Source organism: Rosa chinensis, chromosome 2 (assembly GCF_002994745.2).
Source record: "Rosa chinensis cultivar Old Blush chromosome 2, RchiOBHm-V2, whole genome shotgun sequence".
Lineage (NCBI taxonomy): Eukaryota > Viridiplantae > Streptophyta > Magnoliopsida > Rosales > Rosaceae > Rosa > Rosa chinensis.
In genome coordinates, this window is record NC_037089.1 from 82291292 (window position 1) to 82310018 (window position 18727).

At 41.8% G+C, this 18727-nt stretch overlaps 1 protein-coding gene across 1 annotated transcript; it reads left to right on the forward strand.

Moving 5' to 3' along the window:
* Positions 1-17988: 17988 nt before the first annotated feature.
* LOC112185199 (probable CCR4-associated factor 1 homolog 11) lies at positions 17989-18432 on the forward strand. The gene has a single exon (XM_024323405.1). It carries the CDS (start codon positions 17989-17991, stop codon positions 18430-18432), a length of 444 nt encoding a protein of 147 aa, XP_024179173.1.
* Positions 18433-18727: the final 295 nt, after the last annotated feature.

The window sequence follows — 18727 nt, forward strand, 5'->3', positions numbered from 1 at the left end:
CGGATTAGGAATGACTATTGTGTGGGTCAGACAGATACCCAACATCAGCAAAACCTTCCAAAACACATGTCGTTTTGGGATGGGAATAGAGAACGCAGGCCAGCGTTGGCGGCGTACCTGGTGTGTGATGGGTCCGAATCCATCATCTCTTTGTATAGGGATAGAACAAGCCCATATCATTCATACATCACAAGTATCGAAAGATATCTTTTACACCAATCCAATGGCGTCGCGTTGGCGCAGAGCTATATCTAGCTAACAAGTTCACAACATATGAGATGTCCGGTCTTGTGCATTGAGATAAGTACAATAATGCGCCTATTGTACTAAGTAAGGCACTTTTGCCTCTAGCACATCTTCGTCATCATCCTTTCGACGAAGAGGATCCTTTTCAGGATCAAGACTACAGACGATCATGGGGGTGCTTGAAGGCTTGACATTGTCAAAATGCCTAAGCATCTATCGACACGATGCTCAAGTTCCAAACCGAGACATAATCGTGTTCTCCCAAAATCCTTCATCTCAAACTCGGATTTCAAGTGTTCAGCGGTTTCCCTTAACTCTTTAAGGGCTTCTAATGAAGATCATGTCCAACATGAACCGCGATGGAATCCGAAACTTGTTATAGAAACGCGTGGGCATATCCCTTCCCAATCAAGTAGTCACTTTAGTGAGCGTTTCAACCTTATTGTAAACGCGCTCCATGGTCTAGAGCCACTTGACTTGGGTAAATGAAGTTCACCATGAATCTTCATGTATATTCCGTATCTAGATCCCTATAGAGATACGTAGTGACCACATTTGTAAGCTGCATGTTCAGTTATTCGGAAACTACCAAACTGACAGGGTAGTGGAGTGCAATGACATCCATTACGAGAGAATATGTCTCATCGTAGTCGATTCCAGGGCGTTTTGTGAGAAGCCTTGCGCCATAAGGCGAGATTACCATCTCTTTTTCTCACTACGCTTTCTAACGAAGACCCATTAGTCAACAGGTTTTATGTTAGGAGGTGTTGGCATCTCTAGCTCGAAAACCTTCCTCTTCGTTAGAGAATTCATCTTAACCTGGATCGCATCTTTCCATTTAGGCCAAAAACTCTCTACGTTGGCATTCATTCATCAACGGAGCGTGGTTCGATATCATCTAACTCAAAAACTCATGCGCAACAAAATACGCAACTACATCATCAATTCTGATGGAGTTTCTATCCCACGTCTCATGTACACTAGTGTAAGTTTCATAGAGCTCTATATTCTCAGGAATAGGTTTTAACGTTGAGGCGTCCCTCAACGATAACCATAACCCGGAAGATACTCATGAGACGGATTTTGAGTCTTGATGATTAAAGGATTGGAATGTGCCAAAGTATCCTTCGAACCCACGGGCCTCCCACGCATCCTAGCTGGGGCCAGGGCCTGTAACGCCAGAGTGCCACTCTCTTTGGCATTGGCGCCATGCCTACCTCCGTGTAGGGTGGCGCTTACGTCCTCTCGTAGGGACGTCCTTCCTTGCAGGCATGTTTGCAGCATATTTGTGTGATCTCGTCACTTTAACAGGGATCAAGATGAGACATAGTGGGGACAGACTACGACAATTCCTGTCGTTCCTGTTGAACATTCGTGTTCTTATCTCCCCCTAACGACAGGAAGACTGTCTCATCAAAGTGACATCCGCAAATCTAGCGGTAAGGAGATCGCCTAGCAAGGGCATTTAAGTGGCGGACGATTGTTGGAAGCGCAAATCCAACGTAGTTGCCTATTCGTCTGTAAGGACCCATCATAGAGCGCTGTGGCGGCGCAAGTGGCACATAAATGACTCACTCAAATGTGCGTAAGTACAAGATACGTGTACCCAATCACTAGCTGTAACGCATAGGTACATTGAGTGGCGGTAGGTCGTAGACGAATTAGCATGGCTGCATGCGATATCGCATCACCCCAAGCGGATGTAAGAAGATTGGTGCGCATTACCAATGTTCGGACTACCATCGTAGTCGTTTCCGCGAGACCAATTGGGTGTGTACATGGGAATGTGATGTCCAACATCAAACCCATTGCAATATCCATCGAAAATCTGTCGATGTAAACTCTCTAGCATAGTCAAATCCAATTGACTGAATAGGATGATTCGGGGAGTGAGCCCGTTGTCACATGATATGTGCTAGGAGGGTAGCATGAGTAGCATTTATAGGTGGACAATGACACAACACGTGACCGGCGTGTTTGCGTGTCAACTAACATCATGAAATATTTAAGTGTCCGCAAGTTGGTTGAATTAATCCATAAAATCCCTACGGATTCTTTGTAAGAGCAGAATGAGTATTGTCATATCCTTTGCATAGGACGGTCTCAGTCCTAATTTCCATAAGGAATGGGCTTTGTAAAACGAGCGAGAGGCCTTAGAAGCAACCAATGAGGAGTTTGGTTAGGCCTAAGCGTCTGTAGCGCGATTAGAAGCAAAATATGTGACTACATCTCCCATCATGGCGTGAGTGCCATGGAAATTAGCATGTATGGTGTCATGGCCACAAGGAGGAACAACCATGGCGCTATGCCCATGGTTGGCGCCTTTTATGGCGGCATCTTGCTTCATTTTGCTCAAAAGAAATGATGTCCATGTGAAGTCTTTTGTAGACGGATCATCATATCATAACTAGGATGATCTATCCTGTCGTGACAAAGCCAATATGTGTCTAAATCCAAGAGATCTTCGCTCATAACTTTTATTGGATTTTAGAGCTCGAATAGTGACATAAAGTCCACTAGAGAGACACATAAACGTCTCTAAGATGCGTCTTTGTTCGCAATCATTAGAGGTAATGCAAAGGAACTCATTTCCGTTCTCTTCATGCATTATCACATGGAATTCGTTGGCTATTCATAGGGTACTATTTACCCTAAGAGCGTAGAGAGTTTCTGTGACAACTGTAATCAAGGTGCCATTTGGCAAGTGGAACTTGGGCTATTCCATGTCCTTAAATTAATACGGATGGTCTAGCCATCGTAGTCACAAAGTCATATGCTCAGAATCAAAATTGAGTCATAATGAAAAGAACTCGAAATTTTATTCATAAGCCAACGAAATACATCATTGTTTCTATGATCAAAGAAAATCTAATCCAATAAAAGGAATATGGCAATCGCCTACATCTCTTGAAAATAGAAAGACTCAATCAAAATCGCCAATTTCTGGGTCTTGATCCTTGTAGTCTTCCACCCTTAGATCTAGATCACCAACTTGATCATCTTGTGCCATGTAATTTGCTTCCCTTGCTTCACGATACGTCTTGTATGCGTTTGCAACATTCTGGGGTGCGGTACATGTTTTGGCCCAATGTTCAGTTGATCCACATCGAAAACAAACATCATCATGGTCAGGCTCCCTTGATCGAGGAGCCATTGGGGCGCGGTTTGGACGACCTATCCTCTTGGTGGTGTTACCACCATGGTCGGAGGCTCTGCCTCTCTCTCTCTTCACACGTTGACCTCTACGGTTCCGTGCACGCCTCTCTTGGCGATTTCCTTCCTCTTTAGGGCGAACATATGGACCAGAACGTCCAGAATAGTCCCTATCCTTAGGGTTTCGCTCCTTGCATCCTCCATTGGGGCGCGACTATAGTTAGACTCCGGAATAGGCTTAGTTCCCACGGGTCTAGCATTATAGTTCTTCACAAGGATATTATTTTTCTTTTCAGCTACGTTCATGGCGCCAATGAGCTCATGAAACCTTGTGATACGTCCTGCATTTACATCAATCCGATAATTCTTTGAAATCATCAATGCAGAGACGGGGAAGGTAGAGAGAGTTTCTCGATCAACATCGTATCAGTTATGGCTTGGCCACAATACTCCATCAGAGACTTGATACGAAGAGCTTCCGAGTTATAATCAAGCACAGACTTGAAATCACAAAAGCGGAGGCTATGCCATCGCACTTCTAAATCAGGAAGCAGGGAGTCACGAACGTTGCCAAATCGCTGCTCTAGTTCTACCCATAGCTTTCTTGGGTCTTCCTCATTGAGGTATTCATTTTGGAGCGCGTCATTCATGTGCCTTGTCATGAGAATTATGGCCTTAGCTTGTTTTGCTTCAAAACCAGTAGCTTGCTCGATTGAGAGCACGTTCTGACCAGGCTCTTGGATGGTTTCCAGAATTCCATCAGCCTTAAGATGTTGGCGCACATCTCGGACCCACCTATGGTATCCTGCGCCAGTTGTCTCGAGCGGGACAAAGCTCAACTTGTTCAGGTAACTCATCCTGAAAAACAACACAAGATTAGGGTTAGTTTCGGAGCGTAGAAGGTTACCACGAAAAACTATATAATTTCTGAGCGTAGTCGCTTCCAAGAAATTAGGGATTTTCTGAGCGTAGTCGCTTCCAAGAAAATCCAATTCCAAGAGGGGTTTTGGATTAGATCGAAACGACGATGTATGTGGTCGATCGTTTTCTTCTCAACAAACTCTAAGTTTGGAGGACTCTACAAGCTCCAAGCTTGGAGTGAGCACGAACCCCCACAGTTCGGCTATTGGTCTCCCCTATTAAGAAGAAAGGGGGGGTAGAAGAAGGGATGTTGGAAGTCCCCGAGAAAAGAAGAAGAAAATAAAAAAAACTTCAAAACGGGAACTTTTAGAAAAAAAATTACCTTAAAAGGTGGCCGGAAATCTTGACCGGAAAAGCTACTGTAGATGGTCGGAAAAAGGGTCGCCGGAGGTCGCCGGAAAAGTGGCAGGAAACTGGTGGCCGGCAGAGGTGGTCGGAGCTAGGCCGGACTGTGCAGGGCTGTTGCGGAGGCTTGCGGGGGCTGCTGCAGGGCTTGTGCGGGGCTGCTGCAGGGGCTGTGCAGGGGCACTCGGTAGGTCTCGGCAGGATGCGTGCAGGGGCTGTCGGCAGCTGTCGACAGGGGCTCGCAGGCGCTTCGGCAGGTGCTCGGCAGGGCTCGCAGACGCTTCGGCAGGTGCTCGGCAGATGCTTGCAGACGCTTCGGCAGGCGCTCGGCAGATGCGTGCAGGCTTCGGCAGATGCGCGCAGGCTTCGGCAGATGCAGGCACAGGGCTCGACAGATCTCGGCAGCTGTCGGCAGATCTCGCAAGGGGCAGGCACAGGGCAGGCACAGGGGTGCGCAGGACAGTGACCGGTTCGTATTTTCCGACGACCGGTTCAGGTCGATTCCGGCCGGTTCCGGTGGTTCCGCCGCCGGTTCTGGGCTCCTTGGGATTAGGGCTTCGATATTTGAGGCGGTGGTTGCAGGATTTTGAGGGCTACGAAATTAGGGTTTCAGGGTTAGAGGCTCGTGCTGATAACGTGTTGTAGAGAAACTGAAGTTGAGAGGAATTTGTTGTGTGTTTTCATTGATAATAGGGGCCTCTTTATATAGAGGATTACAATGCATAGAATCTCAATCATACAAGGAAAGTAATTCTACATTGATTAGGATTCTAGATCCTTCTAATTAAATCCTATTACCACTAGGTCAAGTAACCTAGAGTTTGGGCTAAACACAAATTAGGTTTTCCTTCAACAATATTTTAATATTTTAATAATTCAATAAATATCTAAATTGCACATGATAGCAATTCTGAAATTGAAGTGGGGTCCGCATGAATATTTTACACGGACTGACTTTTCCGTGTGAAAGAGCATTAGCAACGCTCGCAACACATACAAATTCTGAATATGTGGCTGTACTGTGTGAAAAGATGAATACACACAAATTTCTGTGTGTATTTTTAGGTATTTACACAGATTTGGTCCGTGTGAAAGTGCCTGTTTTTTCTAGGAGTACAAATTCATACGAACTATAAAAATTGCGTATTATATATCGAAACGCTCGTATCGACGAGCAGAAGATATATAATACCAGAAACAGTCCCTTAAATGGCCTGAACATCGCCATAATACCACCACAGGTGGTGGCGCACCGCCTCCAGGCAAAACTCACTATTTCGCAAAACTCCTGCAATAGCCACCTTTTTGTTAAAGTGAAACAAAGAGTAGTGGGTTCCGGATTTTGAGCATTATGGGGAGTAGTTTGATTGTAAGTAGTGGAAGGTGGGAGCTCAGAAACAACAAAGAGAATTGTTCTCTCTCTCTCTCTCGCTGTCTCTTTCTCGTCCGAAACCCATTCGAAAACAGAGCACGGCTTCTCCGGTCTCTCTCTCCCTCCACTGGCCGCCAAACAGCGTCGGACCATCTCCATTGGCTTCGTCTCGAACTTGCGCAGCTGCCAGAAGCAGCCTTGAACCTCCACACAGCCACCAGCAGCGGCGGGAAGCTCCACCCGGTTTGAGCTCGTTTTGGTTCCAAGCTTGATATCTCAAGCTACTGGTCACCAATCCTCACCAAACTTCATCCTTGAGATCGCCTCAACCTCTTGAAACTCCCAGAAGTGTCCTTGCACGGCGGCGCTGCGCGTGGTGGCAGCTGGAAGCCAGCCCCGATCAAAAATCGAAAACCAAACATTTCGATCAAGATATCTCGAGCTGTAAAGCTTCGTTTTGAGTCATTCTTGAACCAGTGAGTTCATCTTGATGTTGTTAACAACTGTACAGAAGGAATCGAGGCCTGAAATTGAAGTTTTTACGTCAGAATTCAAGCTCGCCGGATTCTGGAAATTTTCCGGCCACCGAAGATTTCGATCAAGATATCTCGAGCTGTAGAGCTTCATTTTGAGTGATTCTTGAACCAGTGAGTTCGCCTTGATATTATTAACAACTCTCCAGAAGAAATTGATGCCTGAAATTGAAGTTTTTACGTCGAAATCAAGCTCGCTGTTTTCTGCAATACTCACCGGTTTCTGGAAAAATTCCGGCCACCTGGACTGTTTTATGTAATTTCGACCCATTCCGGTCATTTTCAGACTTCATGCTAGTTAGGAAAGTGGTTGGGCTTGATGAGATGAAGAGGAGCAGCCTGGCCTCGACACCATTGGCGGTGGTCGGCGGCGGCTCGGCCCCTAACTCCGGCGGCCCTTTCCGGCCACCTCTGTGGGTCAAAAATGTGATTTCTTTACATTTTTAGATTCTACATTTCAATACGATCATTTCGATATATTATACGCAATTTTTGGATATCGTATGATTTAGTTAAGAATTTTACGATTTCGATCGATTTCGATCGTTCGATTTGTGATATGTGAAGATCAGACCGTCGGATGGACTTGTAATTTTATTATGTAGATTGTATGACTGTCCCGATGACTTTGTGTGGTCACGGGCGAAGATCCGACCGTTGGATCTTCGTATAATTCTGGATTAGTATTTTGGAAGGCAATTCGTGAGAATCCGACCGTTGGATTTTCATAAAATTTTGTGGAGATGTTTATAAGGACGATTCAGGAAGATCCGACTGTTGGATCTTAGTGATAAATTAGGAGGATGATCCTAAGGGCGATCTGTGAGGATCCGACCGTTGGATCATCATATAATTTCGATCTGACCGTTGGATCGTCGTTTAATCTTGTTTATGAGTTATTGGCTAAGTTAAGATCGTATTGGATTAGGTGATCGACGGATGATTTGGCGGACGATTCGTAAAATTGTGGTTGTGCTGCTAAGAAGACGCAGCTGGATTAGAGGTGAGTAAACCTCACGTGGTTCATATTACGAACCGAGTACTTTTAATTAATTTATTTTGTTGTCATTGTGTGAAAATATTTATGGAATAAATATTGGTTTTAAATTATGTGGACTTGATCAACTACGGTCCATAGGTAAGTAAAATGATTTCTATTATACAAAATGAATTTCATGATTTTCTTGTGTGACCTATAGTTGGTATTAGTGGTCATTCCTGAGTGGGTGATTATGTATATATATTTACGTGATTATATATGGAATGGTATGACATGGAGATGTGTGATTTTATAATGATTTAATTGATGTGAAATCGAAAACGTGAATTACCATATTCACTTATGATAATAGTGATTGGTGGAATTATATTGAAAATTCATGTATGACGTGGTATTGAGTGATGATATGATTGAATATGGATTGGTGATTTTTGGAGTTGTATTTTGAGTACATAGATACACAATAATAGTACGTATCATGGAATTATTGATCCTATTGTGTGAAAGAATATTATTGTACTCGATTTTGGTTGAGTTTAGGGTCAACATAATGACCAGTATGAGGGAATCAAATGCTCTAATACTAGGTGGATGATGGGTTACGATTGGTTGAGTATAATAGATGCCACGACCCTTATCGGGTGACGGGCTAAGTTGAGTATGCACATCGGATGCTCTAATCCTAGGCGGATGACGGGCTACGATTATTTGTGTATGCATACCGGATGCTCTAATCCTAGGCGGATGATGGGCTACGACTATTTGTGTATGCATACCGGATGCTCTAATCCTAGGTGGATGACGGGCTACGGTTATTTGAGTATGAGTATCAGATGTTCTAACCTATGTTGATGAACTGCGATATTGATAATCATGTAGGATGCCATAACCTAGGCTAGGTGATGGGCTACGATTCAGAAAGAACTCTAGTCTGTTAGTCACCGTATTTATATAAATACGCTTTCGGGGTTTTGAGAAGAAAGATGTGAGTTTAGATCCCGTATTAATCTTTGGTGATTTAGAGTTGGTGATTTTAGTGACTGATTTTGGGGATTGTGGATTGCTTTGTGGATGTTGTGATTGTTGGTTGTTTTGTTTGAGTTAAAAGGAATATGATTTGATATTTAATACATCAACAGTTCTTTCTTGTTTACTCATACGAGCTGTAAAGCTTACCGGGTTTGGTGTTGTTGCAATCCCGGTACACTATTCAAATTGTGTAGTGGGTAATCCTACAGGTCAGGAGAATTGAGAAGGTGATCAGGCTGCTTAGAGTAGTGGTATTTGAGTTACAGCTTTATTGTGAGGTTGTTATGCTCATTGAGCTTACATTTAAATTTGGAGAGAGTGTGTTGTAATATTAAATAACTTGAGGATTTGGTTTATTGTATTAATGAGAGGTGTGAAGTGTGGTTATTTGTGAGAAAAAAATTCAGGACTTTTTTTTTTGTAATTGTTATTATTCATGTTTCGGATTTGAATTGGTTATTCAAAATTCGGGGCGTGACAACTCCCAACATCAAAGATCTTCATTTCAGCATGCTTAACAACTTTCATAACTAGCCTCAAATCAGAATCTAAGCAAAAAGGTCGAAAACTACCTCGCAAGCTGTGAATTACTGTTCAATCAGAGTTGAACCAAGTTTCACGTCGTGAATCGATCCAAGCAACCACCACAGATCGATCTAGGAGGCTGCTGCGAGCTCTCCAAGCTTGGTTTGAAGCTTCACCGACGTCGGAGATCGGAGAACTGATCGGGTCCGAATACACGAATCTTCGCCACCTTCTAGTGCCGTCACATTCGAGAATCGCCGCTAGAGGATGCTAGAGGGATGACGGGAGCAAGGAGGCGAATTGATTTGGAGAGTTTCACCGCTTGAGATCGCCGGAAAAGCCGGGTCAGTTCAGACGGATATCTTCAATACTGAAGGTGAAGCCGAGAGAGAAGAGAGAGAGAAGGAATGCTTTCCGGAAAATGAAAATGAAATTATGAAGATATTTTCGGAAATTCCCCATTTATACTAAAATGGAAACTTTTTCCGAAAGCCATAACTTTCTCATAAGAACTCCGATTGATGCGTACCACATGTCCACGAACTCATATCGACGTGCTCTACAACTTTCGTGAAGGAAGTTTTCTGAGAATCTCAACGTATCAAAATTCAACCTTGAAACCCCCCCTAAATCCACACTTTTCGAATATTAATTCGCCCGAAACATTCTACTCCATCCACGAGCCACGAAACCCTCCAATAACCACAAATTAGATTCCGGAAAATCCTTGGAAAATAAATACGAATTTCCGGGGCATCACAATCTAAGATCACCCCAAGTCTCCGGAATACTTATACAAGTCAATCGAACTGCTGAATCATCTCAGATCTAAAACCAATCGAACCGAAAACCCTTAAACTTTGAAAATTCATAACTTGCTCATACAATTTCCAAAAATTACAAACTATATATTGAAATGATCATATCGATGTGTAGAATAAAAAGAGGAACAAAAACAGTTCCTGGGGTGGCCGGAAGTGCTCGGAAACTACCACCACAATGGCGGCACCGCCGCAGGCCCAAAATCAAAATCTGACAAAACTTCCAACACAAAAAATCTTCATCTCAACTCCAACTATAAGTTTCATAACTAGCATAAAGTCATAATCAAAGCCATTTGGCTTGAATTTACCTCGCAAGGTTTGAAACCCGAAGAACCTTAGATTCCCAATCTTCAAAATTCGATCACCACGAGTTGAATCGTTGCAAGCCACCTGGGGAGAAAGCTTCTACATCCACTAGCTTCAAAAGCCCCCAAGAATCACCCCTTTCGGTGGCCGGAATCTTGAGCTCCGATTTGGGCGATTTGCAGTGCCACCGCCAATCTTTCCATCCTTGTAGTGCTGTGCACGGGCCAAACCATGCAGTGAAACTTCTCAGACTTGGAAATGGGACTGAGGCGAAAAGAATGGAAGAAACGATTCGTCAATTGGTGGCCGGAGGAGGGAGAATGAAGTCGGTGAAGTCGGGTGGGCGAAACTGGGCTTGAGATAGAAGAGAGAGAAAAGTTTCCCATTTTGGAAACTTGATATTTTCTGATTTTTTTTTTTCAGATTTTTCCTATATATCCCAAAATGGAAACTTTTCCGATGGCCATAACTTCTTCATATGAACTCCGATTCCCGCATTCCGTATATCCACGAATTTGTATCGATGTGCTCTACGACTTTCATTGGCAGAATCTAAACGTATAAAAAGTCAACCCTTAAATAAAAGCATTCCGAGCGAATAATTGTCCAAAACACTTCCGCTCCACCCTCGAACCACGAAATCGTTCTAACGGACACTTGATTAATTCCTGAAAACTATTAGAATTTAATAATAAATTTCCGGGGTCTTACATTTTTGGTCAAACAACATGAAAATTCAATGATAGAACCAATTAGGAAACTAACTTTGTAGCTGAAGCAATTGTAAATTTAGGTCATGCTTCCATTGATGGTTTTTCATGGACTAATTTGGTCCCGAAAAATGCATCAAATGCTCTAGTCTTCGATGTTGTAAACTGCGGTTGCCCTAGAAGCTTCAACTTATCATAGTCATTTTCGCATCAAAAAAAAAAATTGATATAACTGTTTAAGTAAATCCAAATTGTGTCTGGCCCAAACTCTAGATTACCTGACCTAGTGGTAATAGGGTTTTAATTAGAGATAATCTCGGAGAATATCTTAGAGATATCTATTCAATGTATGATTATATTTCCTTGTACAATTCGGATTCTATGCTTTGTAATCCTCTATATATAGAGGCCCCTATTATCAATGAGAATACACAACGATTTTCTCTCAATTTCTCGTTTCCCTAAAATACGTTATCAGCACGAAGTCCTAACCCTGAAACAAATAGCCAAACCTTGATTCAAGAAGCTAAAAACCTTGAATCTGAATACAAAACCTTGAAGCCTTTTATGCCTCCACCGCACACCTTGAAGTACTCGATCCCAGAAGTCCAGAACCAGAGGCGCCACCAGAAGAACCGGCCGGAAACATACCGAACAGGCCACCGGAAGCTCCATACAACCCTCAACAAATATTCCACCGGTTCACCATCTTTCGGGCATCCAATTTCAACCAAATTTGTTTAGAATACACCACTCAACACTACATCAAAAACTGCATCACACAACGGTGATCACACAACGGAGAACAAATCCTCTGTTGTGTGTTAACGATAATTGAATCATACAACACATTTAAGGAATGTTCGTTGTATAAAGATGCTCAAATTATAAAACTTCTAGTTAGGACGTGATGGCACAACAGAAAGAGAGATTATCTGTTGTCTGAATGAAAGAAAAAGATTGGCATATTTCCCTTCTACGATTGAGTCAAATTTGGCTCCAAATTGTACCCTAGATGCTATTAAATTGGACAACAGTTTAGTTACTTCCGTTGCAAGAGTTTACCTGGAAATCATCATACAATGGTTTTTAATGTCCTGTTGTGCAAGTGAGTACCAAAATTTGGAGATGGCTCCAAAATGACATTCATTCCCCCCAAAACGAGAAAATTTGGCTACAATTGTTTGTTATTGATAAAGCAATATGAGGTTCACATCCAAAACCAATTGGCAATGGATGGAGTGGCCCAAACCCTTATAAACTCATAGGCAAGGTCCCATTTTTCCCATGTGGGATGTATATATTCTCAACACGCCCCCGCACGTGTGGCGAATCTTCAAGCCATACACGTGGACAACTTTGGGTGACGTGGAGCCCGTGTGGCCATGTGGCATGCACACGTGGGTAACCCGCTCTGATACCATGATAAAGCAATCTGGGGTTCACATCCAAAACCAATTGGCAATGGATGGAGTGGCCCAAACCCTTATAAACTCATAGGCAAGGTCCCATTTTTCCCATGTGGGATGTATATATTCTCAACAGTTATGCTTGCAAGTTCCAACAACAGAATGAACTATTTCTGTTGTGTGAATGAGCAATGACTAGCCTAAGCGCGAAACCTAACATTTTGATTGCAGAGGAGGGAAATTTCCATCTTTTATTCCCTCAGCTATGTAACAAATCAAACAACGTAAACATATCTATACGTTGTCTTATGAGTTAATGCCTATTGCCTTAACCAACTCGATCGAGGGCACACTTAAACAAAGTTAATGCCTTGGTCATTTTTCATGTCTGAGAGAGAAACCTCGAGTTTGTCTTCACTTGGAGCAAAATCTTGAGCTTTTCTTCACCATCTTCTCAAAACACTTAGCCATCACAAATCACCATCCTTCAAAGTCTGGATTTAGGTTCTATTCGATTGGGGTTCGATTTGGGTTATACTCGATTAGGGTTCGATTTAGGGGTTTTTCATTATGCTAATGGGGGATTTGGGTTCTGACCAATCGAGTTGGGTTCTCCCCCGAAACCTATCCCTCTACTCCCTCCCCTCCCGCTCGCGCGCTCTCTCTAGGAGGTGCAGAGTTTTCTTTGTGGCTCATCTCGGAGGTGCATCCTAGCGTTGACTCGTCGGAGGAAGGCGAAGAAGATGGTGGTTACGGTGAGTCCACCCTGGTGGTCAGAGATCGGTGACGGAGGAGAGAGATTCCTCCAGATCCACTTTTTCTCACCTCCTACTCTCTCTCATCTGTGCTTCTCTCTTCAACTGGTCCCTCAACCTTTAATTCTGATCAAAATCAAATCTTTACAACTGGTTAGTGCTTGTCTTATTCTAAAAGCTATCAGCTTCTTCTGGGTTCTTCAAAATTTTAAGTCTTTTTTATGTTCTTGTTGGTTCTTGGTTTCTGATCCTTCGAGTGTTAATGATTCTGTAGAGCTGTGACGAGAGAGGAAGATGAGAGAGATGGCGGATGAGAAGCCTGAAGTGCTTGACGCGGTGCTGAAGGAAACAGTTGATTTGGTATATAGATCTGAGAAAATTTCAAAGCTTTTTGCTTGGTTTTTGGTTTGCTATGTGGTTTTGGTTTAAATGGGTGTTTATGAACTCTGTGGTTGTAGGAAAACATACCCATTGAGGAGGTGCTTGAGAGTATGAGATGTAGCAAAGAGGGTCTCAGCAGTGAAGCTGCTGAGGAAAGATTAGCCATTTTTGGGCATAACAAGCTTCAGGAAAAGCAGGTTAATCTCCTCATATTCACAACCCCTTTCTTTGTTCTTACAAACTGTGTTTTCTTCTTCATTTTCTCACAATTGTGTGGTATGGGTGTTGTGTTTCAAGAGAGCAAGTTTTTCAAGTTTTCGGGTTACTGTTGCTAGTTTTTTACACTGCTTGCATTTGTGGTGATTTGTTTATTGATTTGTGATGTTTGTTTATCTGTACGTAGGGGAAGCCTCCTGACTGGCAAGATTTTGCGGTTATTATTACTCTGCTGGTCATCAACTCCACCATTAGTTTCATCAAGGAAAATAATGCGGGTAATGCTGCAGCAGCTCTCATGGCTCGTCTTGCTCCTAAAGCCAAGGTATCAGATATACCAATTTGTTGTCGTTTTTTTTAGGGTGGTAGTTACTGCTTCTGTTATGGTGATACAATAGGCCATAAGCTCCATCTTGGTCTATTGATCAATTTTTGATGTACGAGTAGAAAGATTTTATGGTGATATATGCTTGAAGCAGAATCTGATCCCCAAAAGAGGGATAAATATTTACACAGATTAATGAGTCTTCCAAATCAGGTTAAATATGAATAGCACTTTGCCTGGGGATATCGATTTGTTGCTTCAGGTATGGCTTTCATAAACCTCCCTATGTGTTTCTTGCTTAATCCAATGTACTTGAAGTTGAAGTTCTATTCTTTTTGCAATATACAGAAATAAGGGTATAGAGATTAGTAATTGCCATCATTGTCATCCTGTCATGTATCTCCACTAGTATTCCAATTATGTCTTACCCTCTAGTATTTTTCTTTTCAATTTTGTTTGTTACTCATTTAGAATGCGGCAGTTCTCATAAGTAAAATTTTTGTAGTAATTCGATTAATTGATGTCATTCTGCAAATATGTTGTGAATAATGTGTGTTTTCTTTGTTCGCTTTCTTGCCTTGACCATATATGTTGGATGCAGGGGGAAACAAGCTTGCTAGAAGAGAACATTTCTTTGTCTGCATCAGGGAAAAACTAGTGCATACAGCATGCTTAATGCCAAGAGCAGTTGGTATTCTCCATCACTTCCATATTTTTTGGTTTAGCTAGTCTAAAGCAACATGTGTTATCCCCCCCCATCTTACTTGTGTAGTAACTTTGAGTGATTCTCCCTTTTGTGTGTTTTTTTTATGAAATTATCAGCTTTGGGAAACTTTCAACGTAGAGAATCTCATTTCTGATGCATACTTTGTGTAGGTTTTTTAGGTAATTTCTCTTGACTCCATAATTTTTTTAAACAAGCAATACAAAACTTTGAGGAGTATATATGTCTTCTTTTAAGTGTGCTATGCAAGAATGAACATTACTATAGAGCTTGTTATGTAGTAAGGCATAATCCCTTTTGTTTTCATTACATTTGTAAATTGTGTCAGGAACTATATGGTGGACTGTTGCATAAAGAGTCATTGGAAGATCAAGCATGGAGTACCCGGCAATGCAGCAAGCTATATTTTCTTTCATCATGTAAAACTTAGCTAGAAAACTTAAAAGCTTCGTAGTCTATGAGATGTATGAATGCTTTAACAATGTTCGTTAAATTCAATATTTGATGAATTGATGTACCATAATGCTTTTGGTACAAATATTGATCATTTGATGGTTTGCATTCAATTTGTATTCCAATTGTTCACTGTTAATTTATATCCATTCAAAATTTGGGTATTCACACAACACAGTTGTAGATATCACACAATGGATTTTAATAAGTAACGTCGTCTAGTTTTAATCTCATACAACAGAAAAGACTAGAACTCAGTTGTCATAGTCTAAATCACACAACAGCTATACTACAAAACTGTTGTATGAAAGTCTCAACCCACAAAGGTAAAAAAGCAAATTCTGTTGTGTGAACTGCTGCGCATGGGTACGTCCGGCATCTGTCGAGTTCTTGGACAACGGTGTTAAGAAATATACGTCGACTGATTTTGTATCATACAACGGTGAATTCACCGTCATCTGATTTTTCATCAGACAACATCGAGATAGACGACGGTGAGTCTTCAAATCAGACGACGTTTTTTCACCGTCGGGTGATGCAGTTTTTGGTGTAGTGCAATCTGACGATCTAGGAACTGGAAGAAAAATTTCAAAAACTGGCCTAAAACATGCTGAACTGGCTGACTGAATGTCCGGCAGAAAAAAAGAAAAAAAAAATATGAGGAAGGAGAAGCCCACGTGCAGCCTAGCCTACGTGCAACCCTCTTCAGCCCACAGAAGAAGAAAAAAAACTCGGCCCAGTTTGGTGTGGCCCATTGCAGAAGAAACAAAAAAAAAAAGGGGGGGGGGACTGACCCAGAAAAGTCAAGGCCCAGCCCACAGGTTAACACTTCTGGTCAACCACCGCCGACGACTTTTTACGGCCAACTTCCGGCATTTTTTCTGGCCAACTGTCAGCGTCTAACTTCTCCATCTACCAGGATGAGATTTCTTTCATAGCATATCGAAGAGACCAAACATCAAGATGAGCCGACCCTGACCGTAATCCCAAATGGAATCACCTAATGCATAATCTAATAAGTAAACATAGTACATGCTTTTGTCCTTGGTTGATTGATAAGATGGGGCTTCCATTCAAAGAGAATAAAAGTTTCCCAATGTTCTTTTATATTGGCAACACTCCAAGCGCTCCTAAATGGTTGAGCTGCTATGTATTTATTAATTCCCCCAATTCAAACCCCTCCTTATTTTACATGTGTAAAAAAGAATGTCTAAAATGGAGGTAAAAGAGCCTAAGACGTGCATCCATCAATGAGTATATAGTTTGTTGTGTTCTTCAAGTAGTTGGGCTCTTATACGTCATTTGCGTACTACCATGATTCTAGGGGCTTCTTCCTCTCATTATTCCAATTCTCCTCCACACCCTGCTACCCAGGGATGATAGATAGATTTTCTCGTCCTCACTCAAACCATTCAACTTTCGCTGAAGACATCACACCTTGCGGCGACTTGGGTTTCACTTGACTATATATGGCTCCATTGTGTGTGCTCGGAGTAGAAGCTTTGTATAAATGTAATTATCATTGGGGATCCTCACGAAGTGGTGTTAGCTTAGTGGTTAGAGCACCCACTACCTAAGATTAAGGTCATGAGTTTGAGTCACCATTGGAGTAGGAGTGAAATCCTTTGATTTCTTTTAAAAAAATAATAATAATAATAATAAAATAATAAAAAATCATTGGGGATCCTAACATAACTTAAATCAAGTATATACACATATATAATACATATATATATTTATGTTTTTTAGAAAATAAAAAAAATTTGAAAGTTTTAATATGTTTTATTTAAAAAACAAAATATTGGTTTTTATTTGATACATAATCTAAATTTTGAGGTCCAAATTTTTTTTTTTTTTATAAATTAAACAAAATTATAAGATTAATTTAGAAAGAAAAACAAAAGCTACGCGTGGAGCCCACGCGGGATTAACTAGGCGGAAATAGAAGCGGAGCAAGACGAGAAAGAGAGAATGACGTGGGTCCCACGCCAGCTAAATCCTATTAGCTGTAGCTGATGGAGTCGGCGGTCGGAGCCTATATATTAGTGGTGAAGCCAGTGTAAGTTTCCATTTCTCCCCTTGCTTTCGTTGTAAAAGTTACTAAATTGCAGTGATCCAAAAGTGTGATCGAAATCTCAGATCGCCCTCTAGGGTTTTACATTCGATTGAAATATCCGAGATCTAACTAGGGTTTTACATTCGATTGAAATATCCGAGATCTAAATCTCGCAACTTAGAGCGTTTGGAAGTGAAATCAGTGATCTTAATTTAGAGCGTTTTATGATGATAGTTCAGATAGGAATTCCGATCTTCCCAATTGGGCCTGCTTCTCATTTCCACGGCTCAGTTCCGGTGGTCTTCCACTACCGACCTATGCCTCTGATTCCTCTACACCACTGCCCTATACCCCTTTATCCTCAATTTCAGAGCCGCGTCCCTGTTTTTCCGGTTGTCGGCGTCACAATTTGTCGTCAAGGATCTATGAAGAAAGCCGATCGGTTCGAGGTTTGAAGTGTTTGTCGCTATAATTTCAAAGCCGAGATTGCCGTAATTCAGAGTCTAATCAGGGCCGGCTACCGATTTGCTAGTTTCGACACCGAATTCCCCGGGACAGTGGTTAAATCTGAAATTCTGAAACATCTGATATCTCAAGCTGTTCCGGTTGATGTGTATAAGATGATGAAGACCAATGTGGACCAAACCCATATTATCCAATTGGGTCTTTCACTCTCTGGCCCATTTGGGAATTTACCGGTTTATGATGGTGCTTACTGTTGTTGGGAGTTTAATTTCAGTGATTTTGATGTGGACTGTGCTCAACATTTTGATTTTGATGTGGAATAGTGTCTCGATTGATGTCCTGAAGCGGCAAGGAATAGACTTTTCGGAAAACAAATGCACTGGTATTTGTTCTGCAGACTTTGCTGAGGAGCTTGAGAGGTATGGGCTAGTGGAGTTGCTTCCTTGCTTGACTTGGGCTACTTTCCAGAGTGCATATGATTTTGGATACTTGACAAAGATGTTCACTGGGAACAAGGAATTGCCTGAGGATATCAAGGAGCTCATGGGCAATGTGAAGACATATTTTGGACCGAATGTGTACGACATCAAGTACATGATGAAGTTCTGTGATGGACTGTTTGGCGGTTTGAATAGCGTGGCAGATACCCTTGGCGTTGACCGTGTGGCTGGGAGTAGCCACTAGGCTAGTTCTGATGGTCTTTTGACACTGCAAACGTTTGTCAAGATGCTCAAGATGGAGAAGAACAAAGGGAAAGATCTCTGGGAAGAATGTGGAGGAGTTTTGTTTGGTTTAGGAAGCTTGGATTTCTGGCATCATTGTTGATCCATTCTTTAATTTCTGTGTTGTTGTAAATTGTGAATATTGTAACTTCCTTTCTTTTGTATATATATACGATTATAATTTTTCCAATTGCCTTTTTAATGCATTTCATTAACACATTAATTGAACTTGAATTTCTATTTGTTTACCATGTTTC